This window comes from Histomonas meleagridis, assembly GCF_020186115.1.
Source record: "Histomonas meleagridis strain 2922-C6/04-10x chromosome Unknown contig_44, whole genome shotgun sequence".
In the NCBI taxonomy this organism is placed as follows: Eukaryota; Parabasalia; order Tritrichomonadida; family Dientamoebidae; genus Histomonas; species Histomonas meleagridis.
The window spans coordinates 276,473-302,851 of record NW_027150887.1 but is presented as its reverse complement, the minus strand read 5'-3'; the positions used below and the strand labels follow the sequence as shown (position 1 = coordinate 302,851).

The 26,379-nt window shown below is 29.4% G+C and overlaps 8 protein-coding genes across 8 annotated transcripts; 5 read left to right on the top strand and 3 right to left on the bottom strand.

The window, feature by feature from the left end:
* Positions 1 to 387: 387 nt before the first annotated feature.
* GO595_006405 (CAP domain-containing protein) lies at positions 388 to 2,277 on the top strand (the record flags this gene model as incomplete). The annotated part of the gene is made up of 1 exon (XM_067919755.1): positions 388 to 2,277. The coding sequence occupies one exon, from the start codon at positions 388 to 390 to the stop codon at positions 2,275 to 2,277; it is 1,890 nt and encodes a 629-aa protein (XP_067773283.1).
* Positions 2,278 to 2,927: 650 nt separating this feature from the next.
* Positions 2,928 to 3,617, bottom strand: GO595_006404 (ubiquitin C; the record flags this gene model as incomplete). The annotated part of the gene is made up of 1 exon (XM_067919754.1): positions 2,928 to 3,617. The coding sequence occupies one exon, from the start codon at positions 3,615 to 3,617 to the stop codon at positions 2,928 to 2,930; it is 690 nt and encodes a 229-aa protein (XP_067773282.1).
* A 279-nt stretch (positions 3,618 to 3,896) lies between these two features.
* On the bottom strand, positions 3,897 to 4,352 carry GO595_006403 (40S ribosomal protein S13; the record flags this gene model as incomplete). The annotated part of the gene is made up of 1 exon (XM_067919753.1): positions 3,897 to 4,352. One exon carries the CDS (start codon positions 4,350 to 4,352, stop codon positions 3,897 to 3,899), a length of 456 nt encoding a protein of 151 aa, XP_067773281.1.
* Positions 4,353 to 11,545: 7,193 nt separating this feature from the next.
* GO595_006402 (cleavage stimulation factor subunit 77) lies at positions 11,546 to 13,003 on the top strand (the record flags this gene model as incomplete). The annotated part of the gene is made up of 1 exon (XM_067919751.1): positions 11,546 to 13,003. The coding sequence occupies one exon, from the start codon at positions 11,546 to 11,548 to the stop codon at positions 13,001 to 13,003; it is 1,458 nt and encodes a 485-aa protein (XP_067773280.1).
* A 4,501-nt stretch (positions 13,004 to 17,504) lies between these two features.
* On the top strand, positions 17,505 to 21,068 carry GO595_006401 (3'5'-cyclic nucleotide phosphodiesterase family protein; the record flags this gene model as incomplete). Its single annotated transcript, XM_067919750.1, has 2 exons — positions 17,505 to 19,876; positions 20,783 to 21,068. The coding sequence occupies 2 exons, from the start codon at positions 17,505 to 17,507 to the stop codon at positions 21,066 to 21,068; spliced, it is 2,658 nt and encodes an 885-aa protein (XP_067773279.1).
* A 2,575-nt stretch (positions 21,069 to 23,643) lies between these two features.
* Positions 23,644 to 24,606, bottom strand: GO595_006400 (E3 SUMO-protein ligase pli1; the record flags this gene model as incomplete). Its single annotated transcript, XM_067919749.1, has 1 exon — positions 23,644 to 24,606. The coding sequence occupies one exon, from the start codon at positions 24,604 to 24,606 to the stop codon at positions 23,644 to 23,646; it is 963 nt and encodes a 320-aa protein (XP_067773278.1).
* A 116-nt stretch (positions 24,607 to 24,722) lies between these two features.
* GO595_006399 (ribosomal protein RPL10A) lies at positions 24,723 to 25,376 on the top strand (the record flags this gene model as incomplete). Its single annotated transcript, XM_067919748.1, has 1 exon — positions 24,723 to 25,376. One exon carries the CDS (start codon positions 24,723 to 24,725, stop codon positions 25,374 to 25,376), a length of 654 nt encoding a protein of 217 aa, XP_067773277.1.
* Positions 25,377 to 25,709: 333 nt separating this feature from the next.
* Positions 25,710 to 26,270, top strand: GO595_006398 (DUF4241 domain-containing protein; the record flags this gene model as incomplete). The annotated part of the gene is made up of 1 exon (XM_067919747.1): positions 25,710 to 26,270. One exon carries the CDS (start codon positions 25,710 to 25,712, stop codon positions 26,268 to 26,270), a length of 561 nt encoding a protein of 186 aa, XP_067773276.1.
* Positions 26,271 to 26,379: the final 109 nt, after the last annotated feature.

Sequence of the window (26,379 nt, the reverse complement as noted above, 5' to 3'; positions counted from 1 at the left end):
TGATTTGAAATCGTAAATCAAAATGTAAACACAACTTTTCAAATGAATACGTGGGCACCTATTGTTTAATCTTAAGATTAATCTTTTAAAACCTATTAGATTTTAAATGATGATTTCTCATCAAATGAATTTTTTGGTTTTTACTGTATTTTCGTGGAGCTTGAAATTTTATCATGATAAATGATGCATTGCATGTGTTTCTTGAAGTTTAAGCGAGCTCTGTTCGTGAGGTTGTAATTTATCAACAGCCAAATATGTTCAGAAAACCTGCTACAGTTGCGTAGGTTAATTTAAGCTAATTAGCTTGTTTCAATTTTGAATGGTAATATTCTGAGTTTTCTCAGAATCTCACACAAAATTATTTCGTTCAAATTTTCCCAGTTTAGAATGCTTTTTTTGCTTTCTTGCTTTTGTTATTCGATGGTTCCGCCTTTATTCCAACAGCTTCAAAGCAGAACCGATGATGAAGTATGTTCAATGATGGAAAATCAATATATTGCACATTCTAGTTGGGCATGGATTGCTCCGTCCAATGCTGGTTCATGTGATGTTGGCACGATGAACCCAGAAGCTGTTGATGATACAGAACGTAGGCTTAACTTTTATCGCAACTTTGTTGGTCTTCGATCCCTTACATTTGAACGCGATACGATTCAACTTAAAGCACAAAAGGCTGCAATGATAATGTCCGTCAATAACCAATTTGGCCATCAAATCTCATGTACCACATGTTGTGACGAAGAACCAATTGAATATCTTGCTCAATCTAATATCCATATGGGTAGTATTGTTCCACAAACGGCCATTGATTTTTTCATCCGCGAATCTGAGTACAACAATTATGATGTTGGTCATCGTGCTGGCATATTCCGTGCTCGATATATTCAAAGTGCACTTGGCTTTTACGATAAGTATACTGTTCAATATGTCACTGGGGCTGCTACTAATAATTCGTATTCCGAACCTTATATTGCATATCCACCACCTGGTCCAGTTCCATTACGTCTTCTTTCCTCACGTTTTTCATTACACACCAGCAATTATGATAGCAAACTAGACACTGCTACTGCATCTGTTACATGTGATGGTGCGGCTCTATCATCCTCTATTTGTTATCAGAGTTCATATCTAATTGTAATCCAAATCAGCGACATCACGAAAATCAAAGAAGGCAGTACCGTCAAAGTCACTGTCACCTCTCCCACCGAAACCATTGAATGGGAGTTCCATATGATTGATTGTTTCCCCAATTATGTATGTGCATCTGCAGATTCTGATCCAGACCAATACTGTCCTGCTGAATATGGTAAAATACATACAACTGCCAATCTTAATAATGTATATAATCAAGTTACAGGAGACACAGTTAACATTGGTCTCGTTAGAATGAATAGTAACACACAGATTGCACAAATTGCTCCATCATCACTTAGAACAAAGAATCATGTAATCAAATCCGAAGATGAATCTATTTTATACTTCTATAATGGAGCAGAAGAACCAGTCGGCGATTCAACAACAACAACAAAATTCATCAACATTTACCTTGGCTTTATGGGCACTGCAACAGTTAACTTATATAATGTTGAAATGAGTGGTGTAACATATAGAGAACGACGAGATGGAAATCTTCATGTCGCTAATCAACTTACGACAGATGTCCAATCATTACGCGGGTTACAAACACGAGTTACTGGTAAATCGATAAAATTACAAGATGAAAGTATCAATGAAATCGAAATTGTTGATGATGGAATCATTGTTGGTGATGCGAAAATATTAAATTCGAATTTCGAACAAAAAGAAATTCATATTGACGGAACAAATATTCAAATTAAAGTATCAACAGAAAATATACCACAAATCGATATAACAAGTGATAATTCAATAAATGTGATATGTACGTCACAGAATGGAAATGAATGCAAAGAAATAAATGGAATCGATAACATAAAAGTTAATGGTGTTCAATATTCGCAAATTACTCCGCAAACAAATTCTAACACACAAGTGCCTCACACAGCAACAACACAGCCAACAGAAGGCGGAAGAACGAATCAGCCAACAGTGACAGTGACTGCGACTGAGAATCCAACTGGTGGAGAGCAAACAGGAGGTGGCGATGACGCTGGCGAAGGAGATGGAAGTAACAACGGAGGAATGATCGCAGGAATAGTAATTGCAATAGTTGTGGTGGCAGCAGTAGTTGTAGCGGTGGTGATATTACATAAGAAGGGAATAATATTCGCGAAGAAAGAGTCTTCTTCGGATTTATAAAGTAAAAATTACGTTCAAATTTTGCCATGAATTGAATTATAATTTGTTTTGTAATTACAAAAGTTTGAAGAATTTAACGTCTTCAATGAAATAAAAAATATTTTTGTTAAGTACTGACGAAAGAATTTGCTTACTATGATAAGCAAAGATGTGCTATGCATTAGTTATAAGTAATTATGGGCAAAAACTAGACAAAGTAAAAATGAAAATGTGATGAAAATATTTTGAAAAGACAACTCTAAAGGTGGATGAATAAAACGCTCTAAGTTGGTAAATTTTATATGTTTTTCTAATAATTATCTTTTGTAATTCTCAACCATACCCTAAAAGTTCATCATAATTCTGTATCATCAGTAATCATTCTGTTGGGTTTTTTCAGGGATTTTTTTTTGGAATTATACATTTAACAGTAAAATATATTATGAGAAGATATAAAAGAAAAATAAAGACATTTGATATTCGTAGAGATTCCCTTTACAGCACACTTAAACAATCTGTTATCATAACACATATTATGTACCAAAAATTATATTTCACTAAATTCTGTAAAGAAAGCCGCAAATATGCAAATGAATTTGATGACCATCAAAACGAATGAAAACTTCAAAATATTTAAATCAATGTGATGACCTTTATTCATCAAAATCTACTTAAAGGCCTCCACGAAGACGAAGAACTAAGTGAAGGGTGGAATCCTTTTGGATGGAATAATCTTGGAGTGTGTTTCCATCTTCAAGTTGCTTACCAGCAAAGATAAGACGTTGTTGATCTGGTGGGATACCTTCCTTGTCTTGAATCTTGGACTTGACATCCTCGATACGGTCGGTTGGTTCAACTTCAAGGGTGATGTGCTTGCCAGTAAGGGTCTTGACGAAGATTTGCATACCACCACGAAGACGAAGAACTAAGTGAAGGGTGGAATCCTTTTGGATGGAATAATCTTGGAGTGTGTTTCCATCTTCAAGTTGCTTACCAGCAAAGATAAGACGTTGTTGATCTGGTGGGATACCTTCCTTGTCTTGGATCTTGGACTTGACATCCTCAATACGATCAGTTGGTTCAACTTCAAGGGTGATGTGCTTGCCAGTGAGGGTCTTGACGAAGATTTGCATACCACCACGAAGACGAAGAACTAAGTGAAGGGTGGAATCCTTTTGGATGGAATAATCTTGGAGTGTGTTTCCATCTTCAAGTTGCTTACCAGCAAAGATAAGACGTTGTTGATCTGGTGGGATACCTTCCTTGTCTTGGATCTTGGACTTGACATCCTCGATACGGTCGGTTGGCTCAACTTCAAGGGTGATGTGCTTGCCAGTGAGGGTCTTGACGAAGATTTGCATCTACTAAAGTGAAGTATGTCAACCATAAATTTTTATTCAAAAAGTATTTACTTTACAACCTGTGAAATAATCAGCTTTTGTTTGAATATTTTATTTTTGGCGGGTTTTATATCATTTAGCCAAACGGTTTGATCGGAAATTTGAGAACCAAAATCTCCCTATCGGCTATGACCGCGGCAGTTTTTGCTTTGGGTTTTTGTATGAAAAATAATCGTTTCATAAACAAGGGGTTAATTCCTGTCCAAAACTTTTGCTAAAAATAAAAACATTAATGGTCGTTTATGCTGTAATAGCAGATGCTGTTTGGGCATTGTATTTCCAGTTTGGTGCAATGATGCGCCTTGACTTGTAATAACGTGCAAGACGATGAATGCGACTTTCAATGAGGATAAGGCGGTACTTGCCATCAATATCATGGCTGGACCTTTCAAGATGCTTACGAACATTGACTGCTTTCTTGATTAAATAGTATAATTCTTCTGGAAGAGCTGGTGCTAAGCCGTTGGCTTTAAGAATACGAAGAACCTTATTACCTGTAACTGCACGAACTTGACCAACACCGTGGCTATCACGAAGTTTTTCACCAATTTGTGATGGTCTGATTCCTTTCTTTGCATAGTCACAAATAAGTTGGACAACATTTTCTCCTGAAAGTTGGAGCCAATGTGGAGCTGTTCTGCGGTAAGGAATTGTTGAACCTGAAATACCTTTTCCTGGGGAATGAAGACGTCCCATTTTTCCAAAGGCTGACCATAACCGTTAAAGCGGCACTTTTCGATATAAACAATTTTTGAATCATTTTCTAAAAAAGGTTTAATGAGACCAAGAGAAAAATTTATGGAAATCCAATCAGAAATCAATTTAAAATATTACGCAAATAAAAAAGATTAAAAAAACAAGCGATGAATATAGCTTATATTTCATAGTAAAATTAAAAATCAAAATAATGTTTACAGAAAAAAAGATATTTGTATTTGTTATATTTATATATTTTCATGTGCATATGATTTTTAAATATATAAAAAATTATTAGAAAAAATGTAAGTAAATGTTTACTATTGAGAGGTCAATCTTGTTGTAGAGAAATTGTTTTAATCATTTTAAAAACATATTCATATTTTTTTTAAATTACTTTATTTACAAAGATCCTTTTTGAAATTAAGGAAGGAAAACGTTTTGCATGCGTAATTTCTATTATCAACATCATTGATAATTAACATAGTGAATTTTATTTTATGTATGTTATAATACTTCATGAAGTAGGATACTTATTTAATAAATTATTATAGTTTGAGATTTTTGAATATCAGTACAAGCAGTTTTTGATATAATTTTGTTTGCAAGTAAAAGAATAATATCAATTTGGTTCATTTTAGATTCCTTCACAAGTGTTGTTTTATTTAATTATATAATTTCCACTATTAGATGTATTTCGATAGATAAAAATAATTTTTAAACATGAAAAATAAAGATCTTTAGTATTAATATTATTCTCTTTTGTTCAAATGCTAATATTAATGATGTGTTAAATGAATGCCGAATATTCTTTTCAAACATTAAATGATGAAATTAATGCCATATGGAACAAATAAACACCTATAGCATTGATATCAATTCCTTTTTGTTTATGAAATACTTTATTAAAATCAGCATGCCCTTCTTGTGGTGCCCAATATTCAGTTTTGATTTTTTTTAATGAAAATAGAATGTTACATAAATATTAAAACGCCAAACGCTTGAGGAAATTTTATATTTTAAATTAACTTGATGAATCTTATTATCGCCTTTTTTCACTTAAGCTTAAAAAAATTTTTTATAAAATACAGTTTTTAAAGAAAATTTTTTGATTTCATAAAGTTTATTCAGCATTTAATAGAAAAAGAAAATGATCAGAAATACAATAAAAACAATAAAAAGCGGATCAAGAATCGTTCTGCTTATCTTGCGTGGTTCATTTTTCCATTTGTTTATTACTTCTGATACATTTTTTTCGTTTTCATCTGCATTTCCTTCATTATTGATTACAATGGTTGACATTGAACATTTAAAATCGATCGGAATTTGTGTCTTAATTCTTTGAGATGCTTCCTCAGCACTTACCTTCATATCTTCCATAACCCTTTGAAGTTGCTTTTCATAAGATGAATTGACAGTAATTAAGTCTGAATAAAAACATGTAGAATAATACTCAAAGAAGTGAGTCATGGAGATAATTACGGTTTTCTTACGAAGGATCCATAGCGTAAAAAGTTTTATAAGAAGTTTTCTTTGAAGATATGGAAAAAGAATATCGAAATATTGTTTTCTTTTGTTCGGATCGGAAAAAAGAGCTTTGCTTAGTTCACACTGATCAACAGTTCCACTGGGATTTAAAATTTTGCAACCACAAAGTTTTAATACATTTTGTGATGGAATAGAAATAACATCGCTAACAAGATCTAACGCAATAGCATCAACATCTAAAACTGGGATTCGATGCTTTTCAAATGTTTTTAAGATTTCTGGTATTCCTGTTCCTATGTTTCCTGTTAAAAAGACAACACGCATTTACCACTTTTACAATTTGAATCAAAAATAATCGTCTTGGAAGGCGATAGCATCAACAAAGTATAAAAATTTTCTTTTTATAAAGAAATGAACAATAAAAAATAGGATTTGTGACCTAATATCAATATACTCAGAAAAATTATTGATTTAAATTAAAATAATTTTTCCAATATGATTAAATTTCTAAAAGATGTGAAAAAAAAAAGATTCATATGATATGATACTTTTTATGAAAGATAATATGATTCCGGCCGCACATTACCAAGTTGTTATTTTCCTTTAGATATTTTATTTTCTTGTTCGAATTCGAAGTACATTTTAGAACTTTTCATTTCTTTATAGTATGAATAACTATATAATGAATAAAAAATGGCAATTAAATATTCGCCAAATGTCGAAATTGTTACGTTAATTCTTGGGTCAAAGAGATGTTCGCTTAAAGAAACTACAAGCAATGAAAGAAATTGGCCAATGATGAAAAATAATCTCAGCTTATTTTTCAAATTTGGACTATCTTTTTTGGTGATGACATACCCAATAAGTTGGAGAATGTTTATTATGAAAAATGCTAAAAATGTCGATATATAATGACAAATTGGTATTTCATTACATGGAAACACAGGAACTAAAATGTAAAAAATCCACGCTAAAGTGATGAGCATGTACATTGTTTTTCTTAACTTTTCAGAAATATGATATACACTTGAAAGATAAAAAATAAAAAACATGAAAAATGCAAACACAACAGTTGCAACAGCGGAAAAGGATAGAAACATGATTATTTTGTTTGGAACTTCAGTGCCTGTTTCTGAAACTGTTGGAAGATATCCAGAAAATCTTCCTTGAGTAATGTAAAAGATTAATAAAAAAACATCGATCATAGGTGGGAAAAATGTGTTTATGAATGCAAGTGAATGGAATCCATAATTAACTTTTATGCTTGCACTCATTCTTAAATTAAACGTCTAGCATCAACTTTTTGAATGAATTAAACGGTTTCATATGAACTCTAGCGGTTGTGATCGTATTTTATTGAAAAAACACGGATTTTTTATTGAATAGTTTACATCGAAATTTAAATAAAGAAGAATAACTCACCGGAAAAAGTTTTTATTCTGAAAAATGTCGATGTATATTGTTAAAAGTGACATATTTTGAAAAAAGTCCTTTTACTGGAATAAAGTTCTTGCAATAAAGATGAGCCAGCCGGCGGATCTCTGAATGGTGTTTCAATGGTTTAGCACAAAAAAGTGATCCATCTTTTTTTTTACAAAAAATAAAGTACTGAATTTATACTCAAAATATTTTAGTAGGTATTTGGACTAGAAGTTTGAGCCTATTGTTCATTGATGCAATGAGGTTGTTGATTATTTTGATGTCTAGATTGGTCCAAACATCAAAATTTAAATAAATTTTATCTTTTTTTGTTTATGGACTCATTTCCTCTACTTTTTGTTTTGATATGCTTCAGAGATTCTCAATCAGATTTAAATCCTGTGAGTTTGCTGGCCAGTCTGTAAGAACTTTTCAAAAATCTTTTAAATAATCTAATGTTATTTTTGCTGTGTGGATGGATGTCCCATTCTGCATAAAATACCATTGATTTTTTTCCATTGAAAATAATTCACATCTTCAATGGAACAAGACATATTTGCATTCACCCTGCAAGCTAGACAATCTAGAATTCAACAAGCTGCGATTGTACTGAAATCCTCAAGCGATGATGAAAATGAAGAGTTGCCAAAAAAAGTTATTTCTTATCAAAAGGTTTTCAAAGAACAAGGTGAAGAGGTTATCGAAGCCCTCACAAATTTTAATGTTGAACAATCTAAATTATTTCTATAAAAAACAGCCAAACAGTGCTATGCACCAAGGAGAGAATAAGAACCAACAATCTCCAACAAAGAGAGTTTATTCATTCTGCTGACATATATGAATTCATATGGCAAATATAAAGTAATGAGTGCATTAATAGGATCAAGTTTAACAATGCTACATAACATAGTTTTCGAAACTCTTCAGAAAATATTCCAAGCATTTATCTCCAAATTTTTGAATTTCGCAACGAATGCATCAAAAAAAATTGATGAATATTCAAGAGCAATCGACCCATTAGATGCTTCATTGATCCCCATCCACAGGTATAATGATTTCAAAACATCAAAATTGTTTTATTCCAAAAAACACAAGATGCATGGAATCAAGCTTCAAGCTCTTGTGAATCCTGATAAGCAATGTATTAGTGTAAACGTTGCTCTTTGTGGAAAAACACATGATTTGACTGTTTTGAGGCAAAGTGGTTTGATTAACCAGTTAGCATATTTGATGAATCGTAATGATAGTGCTTTGATTCTTTATCAACATCAGATCATGTGTGACAAAGGTTACACTAGGATTCACATAAAATTGCCGAATACTCTTGTTCAAACATAAAAGCCAAAAGGAATAATATCGCTCAGGCACAAATATAGGGTAAACAAAAATGTTTTATTTTAAATATAACCCTTTTATTCTTTTGATAACAATAATTAATATAGAACTATTATAAAAGATTGTAAGAATAATGATATGATTTTTGATATCATAAATATTTCATATATTGAGTAAATGTCAATAATAAATTGTCATATTGCTATTTTTAAACATATTTCATTTTTATGGATATCGAACAATGAGCAGCAATATTTTTTTGAAAAGAAAAGGTTATAAACTCAGCCAAATTAAACAAGAGTTCGATGATGTTTATCACCAAGATGCACTCAATATTAATACCATTAAATATTGGGTGCATCAATTTGAATTAAAGAGATCTGAAATGAAAAAAAAAAGTTCGAAAAGAAGCCGAGCTCCTCGAAATATTAAATGTCTACATAAGAAAAAAATTCATATAATCATTACTGTGAATGAATCATGGGTTTTTTATCGTATGATCACAAGCATAAGTGGTCACTATCAAGAGAAAATTTTATGGAAATTATAGATAGAAAAATTGGCACGATAAAATATATGGTAATAATCTTTCGGAATATTAATTAATTCTCTATAATTGATTTAATAAAAGATGAAAAATTTAACTCGGGGTATTAGTAATATGATCAAACAATTAAGATAATTAATTAATTAGGATAAATTGTATCCCTACAAGGAAAAAATAAAATTAACCCCTATATGTTTAACATATCGATAATGCATCTCCCCATACTTCAAATGCCTCAATTAAATTTTCCATCGATAATGATTTTAAAATAGCTCCGCATCCATCATATTCACCAGATCTTGCTCCTTTAGGTTACTTTATTTTTGGTTTTTTTAAAAATCAATTAGAAGGAGAAAAATTTGATGATTTTCAACAATTGCACGATACAATAACTGAAATTATGGATGAAGGATACGTTAGCCAAAGTTTTTGACGAATGGATTGAAAGATGCCAAAGGGTCATAAGGAACAAAGGTAACAACTATCATAAATAAACCTAAAAAAAATAATTAAAATCTTTTATTTCGATTCTATTATATTTATAATAAATCAATTCCGTCCCCCTATATTATTATTTCTAACTGCTATATGAAGTGCTGTTTCAAATTATTAAAACATATTTCAAATTATTAAAACATATATAAAATTATTCAAATGAATATTTTTTGCATTAACATCAATTCCTTCTTTATCTAAAAGTAATTTTACTATTTCTATATTATTATTTCTAACTGCTATATGAAGATATCATTTTGATGAAACATAATTGCTGTTCATAAGCTTTATCAAATGATGAATGATTTTGTTCACATAAATAAATGATTTCAAGATTTCCACCTGCAACTGCATATTTACCTGTATTAATAAATGAACATCTTTCATAAAGTGATGGTTCAATTGTTTGATTAGAATCAAAATTTGTTTGTGATGACATTTCTTGAAGTTTTTCTATTTCATCATTTCGAATTATTTTCGCAATTTCTTTCGGATTTACTCCTTCTTTAATCATTTTCTTATGAAGCTCCCAATCATTCTTTGAAAGCTCTTCATTATGATCAAATAAGTATTTTTCTATTGAATTATTCCTTGTGCCATATGGTTTTGATTTTCTTTTTCTGTTTTATGATGAGCAAAATATTCCAATTTAATATTTTTGGTGATATTTTTTTCGATCAAATTTTGTTCAATTAGTTTCTCGATTTAAGAAGTTTAAAAAATCATTTAAATAATTAACATAATTCTTATTTAATATAAATTAGCCTCAAATACAATTAAAAGCTTTTAATGAGATATTTTCGATTTTAGCATGGATGTTTTCGTTTGAAAAATTTTGATTACAGAAAATCTTGATCTCAAAAAATTGTGTAAACAACTGTAATAGCAGCATATCGTTCTCTTTCATGCAATTTTCATTTTTTTGAACCATTATTTCAATTTTGACCTTAGGGCATTTCAATTCCTGATTATTTTTTTGGGTAAAAAAAATTATGGGAAAGAAAGAAAAATCCTCTATTGTTTACAAAGTCGTAATGATTGGAGATGCTGGTGTCGGGAAAACAATCAATAAAATTTGTGATGGTGAATTTCAAGAAAATCATATCCCAACAATAGGTTCCCAATATGTAACAATTACATGAGAAGTTGAAGGACAAAAAATTATATTGGAACTTTGGGATACAGGTCAAGAAATGTATCGTGGACTTGTTGGTTTTTATGCAAGAGATTCAAAAGGAGCATTTTTGGTTTGTGATGTATCAGAACAAAATTCTTTTAAATCACTTCCAAGGTGGATCGACTTCTTAAAAGATTCTGCACCAGAAGCAAAAATATTACTTTTTACAAATAAGATTGATTTGGAAAAAGAAAGAGTGATCACAACCGAACAAATAGAACAATTTGCTCAAAGTTATGATATTGAATGGATGGAAGGAACGCAAATACAGGGCAAAACATCAAAGAACTTTTTTCCATTATGTGCTCACTTCTTTATACATCATTTGGAAAATATGGTAATGAACAAATCATTTCTATTACACCAGAGCATGAGAAAATCAAACGAAAAAAAAGTAATTGTTAGAATAAAGTTTTTTTGCGTATTTTACTTCCATTTTTCCAATTAATATTATTCTCCTTGTAAGATTTATTACTAGTAAATATGATTTTTTTTTCATTTTTTGTTAAAATTTTTTCATAATTATTTGTGCTACTTGAATTGTTAATTGAATAAAATGCGAAATCTAGATAGTTCAAAAAGGTATTACAAAAATCAAAAAATTTTAAGTCATTTAAGATTGATTGCATTGGAAAAAAACATTTAAAGAAATATGTTTTATTGAATGATTTATGATCGTTTAACACAAAATTCAGGCGCCCTATAGAAACCGTTAAGATCCAATTGGCTTCAATGAACAAAGAAATTTTTGATGTTGTTCAAGGAATTGTCAAACAATTAGAAATTCAAGCCGAGCTAACTGATGAAAGGCGGTCTCTTTTTGAACAGTTTCTTGAAATATTTCCAACGTATCCACCAATCTGGATTCAATATATCAAAGAAGAACGACAATGTACAGATGACGAAGCCAACACTCGCGTAATGAGGCTTTACTATCGTTCTCTTCCTAACACCCCTGATGTTAACTTATTTATGGATTATATTGATTTTGTTCAATCCACTAGTTATGATCGTCTTCAAATTTGCCAAGCTTACGAGTATGCTCTTAGTAAAGTTGGTCGTGATATGAATGCAATTCGTCTTTATTCTGATTATGCCAATTTAGCCGAAAATTCACCTGGCGTTCCTATTGATAGACTTCGTCGTGTCTATCAACGTGCTCTTCTAGTTCCCATGGAAGGGCTTCAAGAATTTTTTAAGAATTATCGAGATTTTGAAAATCGCAAATCCACAAATTTAGCTGCCACACTTTTACCCGATCAAGAGCGACATTTCAAAGCCACAGCCACTGTTTATCATACCAAGAAACGATATCATAAACAACTTCAACATATGTTATGTACTATGGATGAAGGAGGCTTTTGTTTATTACATCAATGGCGTTTATTTATTGAGTATGAAAAAACCAATCCATTAAATGCCAATCCAGATGTCCATCGTGAATATGTTGAATATGCATACAACAGTGCCTTAACCACATTACGTTATGTTCCATTATTATGGCTTGAATATGGTCAGGCCCTTATTGAATTTGGTGATATTAACGCTGCGATCGAAGTATACCACAAAGCCATCAACACATTGCCTGACAATTTGATGCTGAACTTTACATTTGCTGAATTACTCGAATCAAATAAACGGTCGCCGGAGGCATATGAAACATATCGAAACTTAATATTAAGATCTGAGAATAATATTTCTCATTTGACTTTAGCGACGATACAATTTTTAAAGTTTTTACAAAGAACTGGTGGTCCTGTGGCTATGCGACAAGAATTTGTTGCTTGTATCGAAGCTAATAAATGTACATATCATTTGTACTTAGCTATAGCTGCAATGGAAAATGCTGTTAATGTTGATAGGGACGCAGCACTGCAAATATTAATGTTCGGATTCGAAAGTCATGGAAATGAATTTGAGTTCGTAGAAAATATGATAAAATTATTAATTAAAATGGACGCAGATGATGAAATAATGGAAATAATGAGGAGGACAAAAGATAATAAAGATTTCCCACCGGATAAAGTGATGGAATTGTATAAATTGTTGTTCGAACACTTTCTATACAAGCGAGAGAAAGAAGATTTGTTGGAAGAAGTCGAAAAGGAATTGTTAAAGGATCCGAAAGAAACGCCAAATAGAATGAATTTAAGGAAATACTTCCTTCCATTAGATTATAAAGATGAATAAAGATTTTGTAATTTAAATAATTCACATTTTATGTATTGTACAAAAATTGAAATATTTTTACTTGTTCCAAAATAAGTCGTTTCTTTTATAAATAAATACATAGATCACAGTAATAATATGTTTTTTACTAAACATTGGTTAATTAATGCATGATTTAATAATAAATACTGTTTACTCAAGAAATGATATAACTTGTCCAAAGCTTCGTTTATTTTCTGTACATATTTGAGCCTTTTCGATAGCATCATCAAAAATTAGATTACAACTCATACATCATCATTAACCGAATTCGATACTGCTATTACTACTTTGTTTTACCCAGTTAGAACATTGATTCTCTGATAATAATTTAGTTTTTTGCGTGAAATAAATTTCCCATCATTGTTTTTTATTATAATTCCTTCTTTATCAAGGTGATATCTTTCGATAGAACTATCATTGTGATATATTATGCAGTTTTTTATGATCTGTGACTTTGGTTTACCTGTAAGCATTTGTATAAAATGAAGCAAGTTTTATTGAGTATTCAAAATTCAAATGGGACGAGATACATTTCTGAATTTTGCTTGTAGAAATCCAATACGCACAATATTTGATAGAAATTGAAAATCCTATCGTCTTTTTATACCCGATTCGGGACCGTTAATGAAAATTGTGCAGGCAACTTTATCGTTAGGGAAAAATTGTATGAGGCCTCATAAAAAAACCGCCTTATCAATATTGAGAGGATTATATTCAATCGACTTTGACCATGGTCAATTAAGGCGTTTGAATGCCCCCAATGACATGCTATGTGAAAATCGCCCATTCAATAAGTGGACAATCAAAAAGTAGAATGTAAAATCGTAATATATTCAAAAAGCTGTCGATCCTTATCGTCAAGAACAAAAATTGTTTAAAAAACATCATGGCGTTCGAAAGTCAGATGGTGGCTATGTCTGAAACTAATTTTTTATCCATTTTCACTAGATTTTAGGTTTAAAGCATTTTTTTTTAAATTTCATCAATAACTTAATGGTAATAATATTTCTTCTGTTTGTAAATTTGAGTTTTGAAAAATATAATTATTTCATTTCTCAAATTTTTCATGATAAACATTATTGAGAGTGAATGGGAAACAATGAAAGATAATGTTTTTGTCCTAAACGAAGAAATTATTTTTTTCAATCAAGTATAATTTTTAAAATTTTATTAAATAAAAAGGCAAATAATATTCGTTTCATTTCTTCAGTTATCAAAAAATAAAATGAATGATATATAAGCGAATGTTGTTTCCTGCAACATTTTGGAGTTGCAGGAATAAAACAAAAAGTGACAAACAAAAAAAACCGTCGGATATGAGACAGCTTTGCCAAATGTAATAATGGATTTTGGAGAAGAATTTAATTTAATCACAGAGTGCTGTTCATATGTCACGAATGGCAACAATACTGGGCTTAATTCAATCATGGAGAAAATGGATTCTTTTTTACAAAATCCTTTATCAATTCAAGTTTTATTAAAGTATATTAATATACAAGAAACTGATACAACATGTAAAAAATTTGCTTTTTCTATCTTACATAAATGTTTTTCTAAATTTTGGGGAAATTTTACTCCTGAAATCCAAATCCAAATTTTTCTTCAATTATTAAATTTATTTACCAATGAAAACATCAAAGGAAACCAAATGCAGATATTAGAAATTCTTCAAACAATGATGCGACCAGAATTTGACCAAGTTATAATTTCATTTATTCAAAATATTTCTACTCTCCCACATATTTTAATGTTATTATCTCTTATAACAACAGACGTCAATCCCAATTTTATTTCCACCTTTTTAGAATTAATAGATCGTGGTATTAATTCTCTTGATATTCATGATCAATTTTCATCTCTTTATTTAATATCACATTCCAATGTTTTTTCGACCGAAATATGTCCATACATATGGTCCAAATTCATTGAATTACTTGATTCGTATATTCAAGATTCGACATTATTTTCCCAATACATAAGTTTAATTACATATTCGATCAATGAACATATATTTAAAGGTGATATACCATCACTTTTAGAGAAATGTTTAAATTATTTTAATGTAACTCCGCCATTAAACATTTCGTTATTAACACAAATTCATCGAATCATTGAAAGTATTTGTTGTAACTTTAATGAGTCTGTTATTAAAAGTAATTATTTAATGCCGATCTTAAACATCAATGTCTTTTTATCTAAACAATTATATAATCCGAATGATTCCTTAGATATTTCTGGCGCGCGAATCTTCGAAATGACATTTAAAAGTTTATGTATAACGAAAGAATCATTTGAAACGATTTTTAATTTTTGTTGGACAAATGAAAACTCAGATGAGAACAAACAATTTATGTTAATTCGATTAATGAGTTTAACATTCCGTAATTATCAAATGTTTTATTCTTGTAACTTTAGTAACATAACGAACATATTAAAAAATAGTATTTCATCGAATTCATTTTTGTTAGTAAATACTTCTGCTAAAACGTCGGAAGAATTACTAAAATATTTTGTGTTAGAAAATGAAGAATTTTGTTTATATTTCATTCCATTTATCATTAATTCATGTGAAAGATTTCTTTCGGCTGATTTGTTATTAATATTTTCGACATTTTTAAATTATCTTTTACAAACAGATGATATCTTTGATAAGATTTATGAGTTTTTACTTAATTTTATTGTAAATGATAATTATCCAATTGATTTAAAGAATTCTTCATTCCAATGTTTAACATCATTAATAAATAAATCGAAGTATAATATATATAATTATTATAATGATGTTTTACAATTAATAAAAATGATTTTGTCGAATGAAAATAATGAGTTAAAAACTTCCGCTATTAATTGTTTAATAGTATTAATTGAGAATCCTGCATTTGAATCATATATAGAAGAATTTTATCCATTTTTCCAACAAAACATATTTAACAATGATTTAAATTTATCATTTTCTTGTTTAAATGTTTTGTTAACAATAATAAAACATCATCCGAATTATATAAAAATGATAATAAATCAACAAATATTAAACTTTTTAATACAACAATCATCAGTTGAACATTTACAAAACATTAATTCCCAAGTAATTCATAAAGGCACAACATTAATCATATTAATCTCATCATTATCATTACAAATATTATCCATTATCTTAAAAAATAATCCGGAGTTCTTACCACAATTAGGGAAAATTGTTTTAGACGCAATAAACATTAATAAAAACTCCATTTTTAATGAATGTCGTTATTCATGTGCTATTGCTATAGGTAATATGGCACAAACCATCTCTAAAGCATGGGAATTTAAACATTCGGACAAACAAGGAAATTTAGTCCAACGTTATTCGCATACATTATTAACTATTTTATCTAATAATAGTGACATCATTACTAAACGTGAATCATTAAAAGCAGCTTCATTAATAGTTGCTTGGATGGGCTATGATTTTTTCGGTCCGATTTTATCGAAATTTATTGAATTCATTAATAAATTTTTATTAAATGAGAAAATTAAATTCCATTTATTGGATATTCAAGAAGAAGAAATATTCGAAGTGATTTTGGATTTCATTGATAACATTTGTATTTCGGCGGGTAATCAATCGCCAATAATACTTTCAAGTTTAATCAAAATATTTCAAGAATATTTCTCATTACAAAACATTTTATATCGTTCTTATGCTATCCGCTTCTTCGGTTCAATAGTTTCTTGTTCAACATCTACATTAAACCAAAACATTCAAGAAAACACTATAAAAGTCGCATTAAATATGGCGAAGAATTTCGAAGATTATTCCGCTTTCTTAACTTTACAGAAAATTGCATTAGCAAATTTAAATTTAATTCAACCTTATGCAAATGGTTTATATGTTTTGTTACTTGAAAAATTAAATTTATGTTTAACTTTTAATAAAACTAAAAGAAAAATGTTGTTGAAGGATAATTGTGTAACAACTTTTGTGATATTATACTTAAATTTATTTAACGATTTACAAATCGACGAATTTATCGAAGTTTTGTTTAATAATTTACCATTGGAAGTCGACTTTAAATATATAAATTACGTTGTGGAATTCATGATGAAAATATTTAAAGATTCCGAAGGTAAATATAATTTGTTGTTTTTGAAAGTTCTTGCGTTGTTATTCGCTAACCCTTATATTGTTATTGATCAAATGAAAATGAGTCAAAGCAATTATCAATGTTTGTGTGATATGTTAATGCAATTAATTAATACTGTGGAAAATGCAAAAGAATTATGTTATGAGTTTTTAGGAAATGATATGAATAAAATTAAATATTTGGAAGACGCTTTAAGTGATTATGAATAAACTGTTTTTTATTTTGTTTTCTTCCTAAATTTTAAATACAATTTTTTTTTGTCGATAATTCAATAGTTTAAACTGCCTCATTGAAAAACTGGCCAGTTTTGGGTGATCGTAAAGAACGTTAGTAGACTTTATAACGTACCAAAGCAAATGGCTTCTATAAAAATATTAAAAAAGATCCATGATAGCAATGAAAAGAAGTCTTTGGTAAAGGAACTTATCGCATTACGTCCAATATCACCTGCTGTTACACGAGTTACACATCCACTTGAAACTATTTATGATGATACAAATGCAACACCAGCTATGATTAATCAATTTGCTCCATATATGTCAAGAAAGATATCAATAAAGCGAAAAGCTCAAATTGAAAAGATAAAAAGCAAAAGTAAACCACCTCAAGAAACATTTGGTCTTACAAGTTGCGTTGATGTAAAATCTCATTTACAACAAACTAGTGATTCACCACATTTAAGTACAAGGAGATCTTCATCTATAGATACTACACGTACAGATAAATCATTACAATATGAATCACTTCAATCACATCTTATAATGGAAGAAGCATTTGATAAAATTGCATCAAATTCATCAACAATAGCACTTCATCGTCTTATCGAATCCACATTACAAGTATATTTCTTAGCCGAAAAAGTACTTTATTATCATGATGTTTCATCTGTTAAAGTACTTTATTGTCCAACTACAACATCATATTTTCCACATGGTACAGGACTTGTAGGTTATTCTCAATATTCCAGGAAAACAATGATTCTCAAACATGCGGGTGATCATATTTCATTCAATTTGTCCACCGATGGAACGGTTTGCTCCATCACTTCACCTGTTTTAATATTTCCACTATTTGACAGTTCTAATCATGTTAAAGGAGTCGTACAAGTTATTAGAGAAGCAGATTCGAATCATTTTTTCACACCTGATGATGAAAAATTTGTTGAATATTTTCAATCCAAATGTCAAATGTATTCGCGATGGTTCTTTCAACCAGTATTAGATAGTAGTATTACCTCAGGTTTAGTACAAACGTGTCGACTTCGTCAATATATTGAAACAGTCCGTGATAAACTTACACATTTATTTTGTTGTCGTGGTGTTGAAATCTATAAATATGATAAATCATGTGAATTAATACAATTATTTACACCCGATTCAGATACGCCAATAGTAGTACCACCAAATAAAGCAGGGATTCCAGGTTTTGCATTACGTCAACAAGTAATGGTTTCATGTATATCTGCTCGAGTTCATTCTGCATATAATCAAAAGACAGATGGAAATGGAGATTTATCCGTCTTAATTATACCAGTTCGTGATCCAGATTCACAAATTATATATGCGATAGCATTACGAGGGAAACGAATTCCACAATTCTTCACAGATTATGATGAGAAAATCTTAGCTAAAATAGCTCCATATATTATATCATCATTAAACTCAGCAACAATAGTTGAGAAGAATCATAAAGCTTTAAAGGATTCAATTCATCAACAAAAGAAATTACGATCACTTTTAGGAGTAGCAGAAACATTATCTGGACAATTACGAATGGATGTATTAATACCAAACATTATGCAACGTGCATGTGAACTTGTTAAAGCTGATCGATGTTCATTATTTATGGTGAATGAAACACATGATAAACTTGTGACAAGTTTCCAAGGAGGATTATCTAATTCTATTGAGGTACCAATTAATGCAGGTATTGTTGGTTATACCGCAACAACAGGGAAAATATTAAATATTCATGACGCTTATGAAGACCCACGATTTAATAAGGCAACTGATTTAGCAACTGGTTATCGAACATTAACATTATTATGTGTCCCAATCTTTGATGATAAACATGAAATTAGAGGCGTTACTGAAATGATTAATAAAAATGATGGAGTTTTCACTGAAGAAGATGAAAAACTCATACAAATATTTAATGTATTTTGTGGTATCTCAATTGAAAACGCAAGATTATATCGTGCTTCAATTGATTTATCATTACAATTACGGTCATTTTTCGATATTTCTTATTCGTTATCACATCCACAGACGGTAAAGAAAATGATGGAAGAAATACTTAAAAATATTCGTAAAGTTATTGGCGCAGTAATTGTAATATTATATAAAGTTTCAAATGATAATAATTTTGTTTCTTATGCTTATGATGAAGATATTGAAGCAAAGTTAAAACGTGTACAAAAGAAAGAAGAAACAACTGAAGATTCACTCGGAGTAAAACGTGCTATTATAACCCAATTAATGCAAGGGAAATCAAATGATGATACTGAAGATCAAAAAGAAAAAGAAAGAAGAAATAATTTGGTGGATAAAACTATACAAAACAAAACAAGTATCATCGAAAATGATAATCAAAATCCGGAAAAATCTTTAATTGTTGTTCCGATTATAACAAATGATCGAAATGTTTTAGGTGCTGTTTTAATGCAATGGAAAAAGACATTACAAAAGTTTACATATGATGATCAAAAATTACTTGAATCATATTCTGTGTTTTTATCTTTATCACTTGAAAGATATAAATTAAAGAATATTACTCAACTTGGTACACTTGAAGTAGAATTACAAAATTGGATTAAACAAGATGAACGAAATAAGAATATAATTCCCGAAAAATTAAAACTAAATGAAGAAGAACAAAAGTTTTATTATAATTTAAGTTTCGATATTAGTTCATTCCAAGGAATTTCTTCATTTAAGTTAATATTTAATTTATTCGAAACTTTCGACTTATTAAATAATTTTAACATTAAATCAGAAAAATTATTCTCATTTTTGTATCAAATTAAAGAAAGTTATAATGATACTTCGAAATATCATAATTGGAAAAACATAATTTTAATGACAAGGTTTTTAGCTTATTTGATTTATATGGGAAATTTGGATAAAATATTCTCAAAACTTGAAATTTTTATACTTTTCGTAACTTGTTTATGTAATAACACAAGTTACGAAGGTGACGTTTCTAAAATATTCAACAAAAAAGCAGAAATCCCTTTAACGATTTTATATAAGAATCATTCAGTTATAAAAACTCATCATTGTTCGAAATTAATTTCGATTTTAACTAAAGATGAAAATAATATTTTCGAAAAAATTCCTGAAAATCAATTGGAGAACGTTTGGCAAATTTTCGTCGATTTGATTCTGTCAACCGATATGTCAAATCACTTTGAAATTTTGAATAGCTTCTCAAAAGTTGGCCAAAAGTGGAGCGAATCCGAAAACGGTCGAATTTTGATGTTGAAGTTGTTGATGAAAACCGCCGACTTATCGATAACCGTCGGCGAATTTGATGAACTACAAAAATGTTCCGAATTTATTTGTGATGAATTCTTTAATAACGGAGACTTATCACAAGCTAAAGGAATGATATATGAAAGAGGTTATAATGACAGAGAACATTTAGATAGACAAAGATCTAAAATCGGATTTTATAAATCTGTCTGTTTACCAATGTTTGAGACTGTATCAAGTGTTATTACTTCTTTAAGTAATCTCGTCGATAAGTTAAAAGCAAATATTACGAAGTTTGAAGAAATTCAAGCTGAAGAAGATAAAAGAATGAGAGAAGAAAGAAAGAGAAAAGAAATCGAAGAAAGAAGAAAGAGAGAAGAAGAAAAAAGAAGAAGAAAAGAGGAAGAAAGGAAGAAGAAAAAAGAAGAAGAGGATGAAGCAGATTGAATGTGTGAATAATAAATATTATTAGTTCAAAAATAATTTTTTTTATTTAATTTTTAACAAAATCCTATAAACATTTCATATCATTTCAAAAATTTATTCAAATATATATATATAAATATTTATTACCATTTTATACTTAAAAAATTGTATCAAAGTGATATCTTTATTTTAGACTTATTAAACAATGTATTTACATTTGTTCAAGAATTTTGAAATCTTCCGTAAATGGATCTTATTAATTATTAGATGATGATATTATTGTTGTAATTGTATTTGTAGTTCAATGTTCACTTTCTTCCGATCGCAGCAAATTTTCGTCAATTTCTTCTTTATTTTTCATATTATGGGTTAATATTACAATTGTATTGCTAATGTGATAGTGATTTTATTTATAACTAAAACAGAAAAGATATGAGAATAATTGTTGTTTTGTTATTTATTTATCTTTTGAATTAAGTACGTGAAGAAATTCGAATAATCATAAGATGTCGAAACTAAAACAAAATTTCAAAATAATTTTGTGTATATTTAGTCAATATTTATACAAACCCTGAAATAAACACCACACATTTTTGCTTATGTTTACAAAAAAATTCTTGGAAAAACATTGCTATCTTGCGACAATTCATTTTTCAAGATAGATTTATCTCCTTTTCGCCACTTTTTGAATTTATTGAAAATTGTGAATATTTGAAATTGAGAAAAACGTTTTTCACCCACACGGTTCAACCTAGCGATGGAAATGAACACTTTATCTCCTGATGGGGGTGATCCAACAGAAATATTAGACGAACTTATAGATCAAGAAATGAAAAATTCTAAAGATGTATACTTATCTTGTTTGATATTTTTTTTTATCATATAAGATTTCTCAACAAATTTTGAAGTTTATTTACAATATATAGAGAACTTCTTGTTGCTTCTGATAAAGGTGATATTGAAGCTGTTCAATTACTTCTTGAAAATATTGGAGTTATTGATGTAAATGTCAGAGATATTTAAATGTTAATCTTAAAATATTATTTAAAAATTTAAAATTTCAAAATAATATTTGGAAATTATATAAAATATTTAATACACCACTTATATTAGCAACTCAAAATGGTCATATTGATATTGTTAAATTGCTTCTTAACCAAAAAGGCATCGATATCAATGCTAAAAATATTTGTTTGTTGTGTTTAAATTTTGATTTAATAATTTTATATTTCGAAATAACATTTGGGAATTATTTAAAATATTTATATCAGCGCTTTTGACAGCATCCACAGGTGGCAAAGTAGAATTTGTTAAATTACTTCTTGAACAAGAAGGAATTGATATTAATGTTAAAGATAATATTTATTTTAATAATTTAGTATTTTAAAATAATATTTGGAAATTATTTAATATATTTGATACACCACTTATGATGGCATCTGGGTTTGGTCACACAGAAATTGTGAAATTGCTTCTTGAACAAGAAGGAATTGATGTTAATACTAAAAATATTTAATAGCTTTGTTTAATGTTTATTTTGATTATTTTTAATTTCGATAAAATATTTGGAATTTCTTATAAAATTATGATACGGCAATCGAAAAAGCTTCTAGACTGCATCAAGCAGATGTGATCAAATTATTACTTGAAAAAGGTGCAACCAAAAGTACTTGCTTCATAAACTAATAGTTCACTATTTTTATTTTTCTTATAAAAAATGGTTTTTTATTATAACGAGCATTCGTTAAGATTTTCATTTTCAGGTTATATAATTTATAAAACAACGATTCCAATTTATGCTGAAAATAAATATCTAAAATAAACCAGATCTCCACTTTATATAATTTTTTACATCAATTTTTTAAAAAAATGGGAGAAAAAAATGAAGAATTTGAATGAATTTTTTTTTTTCATGGTGGGTTTCAGGTTCTAAAACAATATAAAATTCATGAATAACTAGAAAAAATAATATTTTTTAGATCAATAGCTTCTTGATCTAAATGATGAAAATATTTATTTATACAATTTGTTATTTAAAATAATTTGAAATTTCAAAATAATATTTAGAATTTATTTAAAACATTTGAAACAGGAAATATAATTGCAACTGGAAATGGTTTAACAGAAATAGTTAAATTCCTTCTTGGACAAGAAGGAACTGATATTAATGCTAAAGATTTTTGTTTGTTTTATTTGATGTTTATTTTAATAATTTTGGATTTCAAAATAATATTTGGAAGTTACATAAATTATTTAAAACAGCATTTATGATTTTTATTTTAATATTTTTTTATTTTATAATAAAATCTGAAAAATATAAAAATTATTATGTTCAGCAACCATGTATGCATCCTTCAAAGGTCATACAGAAATCGAACAATTACTTCATGCATATGAAGAAAAATAGGAATTTATATCAAAATTAATTTCTATACACTCATTTTATAAAAATAATAAATTATTTACATATTTTTTAGATATAATTCACATTATTTTATGGATTTTTTCTATTATTTCATTTGCTGGATTGAAATTGAACACATAATGGTATAACAAAAAAATAATTTAAGAACATTTTAATTTATACAAACATTTTTTAGTCCGATTCTTCAATAACATCATCATTAACAATTTTATCCACTTTATAATCACCATTTTCATTTACAAATGCGCTTTCGCACTTTTCGGGTAAAGTATTGATTATCTGTTGCACAAAGTCATCAATTTGCAGTTCGTCTAATGTGCACTCCTTACCGCAAATTGGGCACTTCCATTGACCATAGCTTCTTGCATAACGTAGAAATGTCATTAAATCGAAACACAGAAGATGTGAACAGTTAATGCTGCGACATGGATCAGTAATTTTCCAAAGACCAATTGGACAATTTAAAGAGAGAACAAAAGTATTAGATACAACAGCATCTTCGTTCTCTGATTTATAAATTTTGAAAAGTTCTTTCCAATGATCTAAATCTGTATGTGGATGAGTTAGAACTTTTTTAGCTAGATCAAGGTCAGTTGGAGCGCAGAAAAGACGAATAACAATTATGAACTTCTGAGATACATTAGAATCAGCATAAACTTGAATTTGATTTGATGAAAAGGAGAAAGATGATGACAAATTAAGCCAATATCCTTGAGATTCTGGATTAATGTTAAACTCTGGTCTATCATAACGTACCCCATTTAATGTGATCGAAAAGTGAAGAGGCCACAAATATGAATCTTTTGTTATACAAAAAGCAACGGGAACAATGTACTTATTGGATTGCATAATCCTTCTTACTGACTGGCTTACATTAAATGTTCCAGAATATTGATCTGAATCATTCCACATTTGTAATGGACCAAAAATAAGCTCTTCACTAATATGAGGTTTTATATAAAAACATGATAATTTTTCAGGATCAAAGAGTTCTTTTTCCTGTTCCGTTAATGAATCAAAATCTATTAATTCCGAACGATGGGATAGTCCTGAAAAATGTTGCAGAATTGAAAAGGGACCTGAAAAATTACCACCTTTCGAAGAAACTATTATTGGTTCATCATCATCTTGCATCTTGAAGGGGCAAGTTGACACTTTTATCAATAGATATTTCATATCACATTTCATTGGTTAAAAACTAAACACAGTTATTCAAATAATTGAGGGACGTGGCCGTACTCATTTCTTGAATGTCTCGCATTCACCAAGAAAACTTAAGATCCGCCATTGCTGAAATCCTTGACTATTCTAACAACAAGAAGAAGAGGAAGTTCACTGAAACCATTGAACTTCAAATTCGTCTTAAAGGTTATAATATTGCTAAGGATAAGCGTTTTATTGGTAGCATCAAGCTTCCGAACGTAATCCGCCCAGGCCTTCGCATTGGTATTATGGGTGATAAGATTCATTGTGAGCAAGCAGCTGCTATCAATGTTCCATATTATGATCTTCAAACACTTACTAACTTTAATAAGGATAAGAAGACAATCAAATATTGGGCTAAGAAGCATCACCTATTCCTTGCATCTGATACAATCATCAAAAATCTCAATAAGACACTCGGTCCAGCATTCAACAAGACAGGTAAATTCCCAGCACCAATTCGTTCATCGGACAAAGTTGCAGACGCTGTTGATGAAGCCCGTAAGACAGTCAAGTTCAGGCTCAAGAAATCAATTGCATTTGGTGTAGCTGTTGCTAACGTTGCAATGAAACCAGAACAAGTATACCAAAATGTTATGCTTGCTACAAACTATGTAGTTTCTCTTCTTAAGAAACAATGGCAATCAATTGGTGCCATCACACTCCATTCAACAATGGGCAAACCACATCGTGTTTACTAAATGCATTAGCATCCATCACATAAAGCACTTCATTTTATATGAAGGAGATGCGTTTTGTTTTTGTTTGTATCAATCGTTTATTTCATGTATCTTGTGCTTTTGCTGAAGTTTTTGGCTATATTAAACTTCCGAGAGGGTGAATAACTCGTTTTCATTCAAAGTTTTACCATAAACAATTAAAATTAATAAACGAGTTATTTATCTTTGCACATACATTCAATTTATTTATCTCGCTCCTGATTCTCAAGTTTAAAAAAGTGACACTAGCTTGACCAGTTGTTTTGTGATATGATTTAAATAGTTTACTAAAAAAGACAACGACCCCCCCCCCTCATGAACATCAAAGAACTTGTATTTATTGGTGAATTCGAAATCTTATCAGGAAATATCATAGCAACTGATCCATGTTTTAGTCTTAAAGATATTTTGAAGCAGGAGTTTTTTAGTGGAAATTATATGATACAAAATGCTAAAAAAGGTAAATGGTTAGCATATGTAGTCTATAAACCATACAGTGGATGGGGCACTATCTGTCATCAACTTTGTGCAATTCATTCTTCAGTTAAAGATGAAATGGCTTCTTTGAAATGGACTCTAAAACATGGTCTTGACGTTGAAAGTGGGCAAGCAGGCATATTTGACATCCAATACTATGAAAAAAATGAAATTGCTGCCAAGATTGAAGAGCCATTATGCCCTGATCGGCCATGGTATTCAGTGTGTTGTGATCTCACTTTGAACACGCCTTACGGAGCTGGTGTACTCCTAGGAGGATGCGTTTCATCATCTGGAATGGGAGATGGCGGATATAACTGTTATGTTTCAACTGAAAAGGGTGAAATTCAAGGTGTAGACATTGTTTTCATTTCAGAAGAAGAAGATGATGATGAGTAAAACGTTATTGTAATTTCGATTTATATTTTTTGCACCGTAATATACTTTCATATTTATTATTAATCACTCCACATTTAAATCGACAATATTTCGTATTATGTATTTTTGA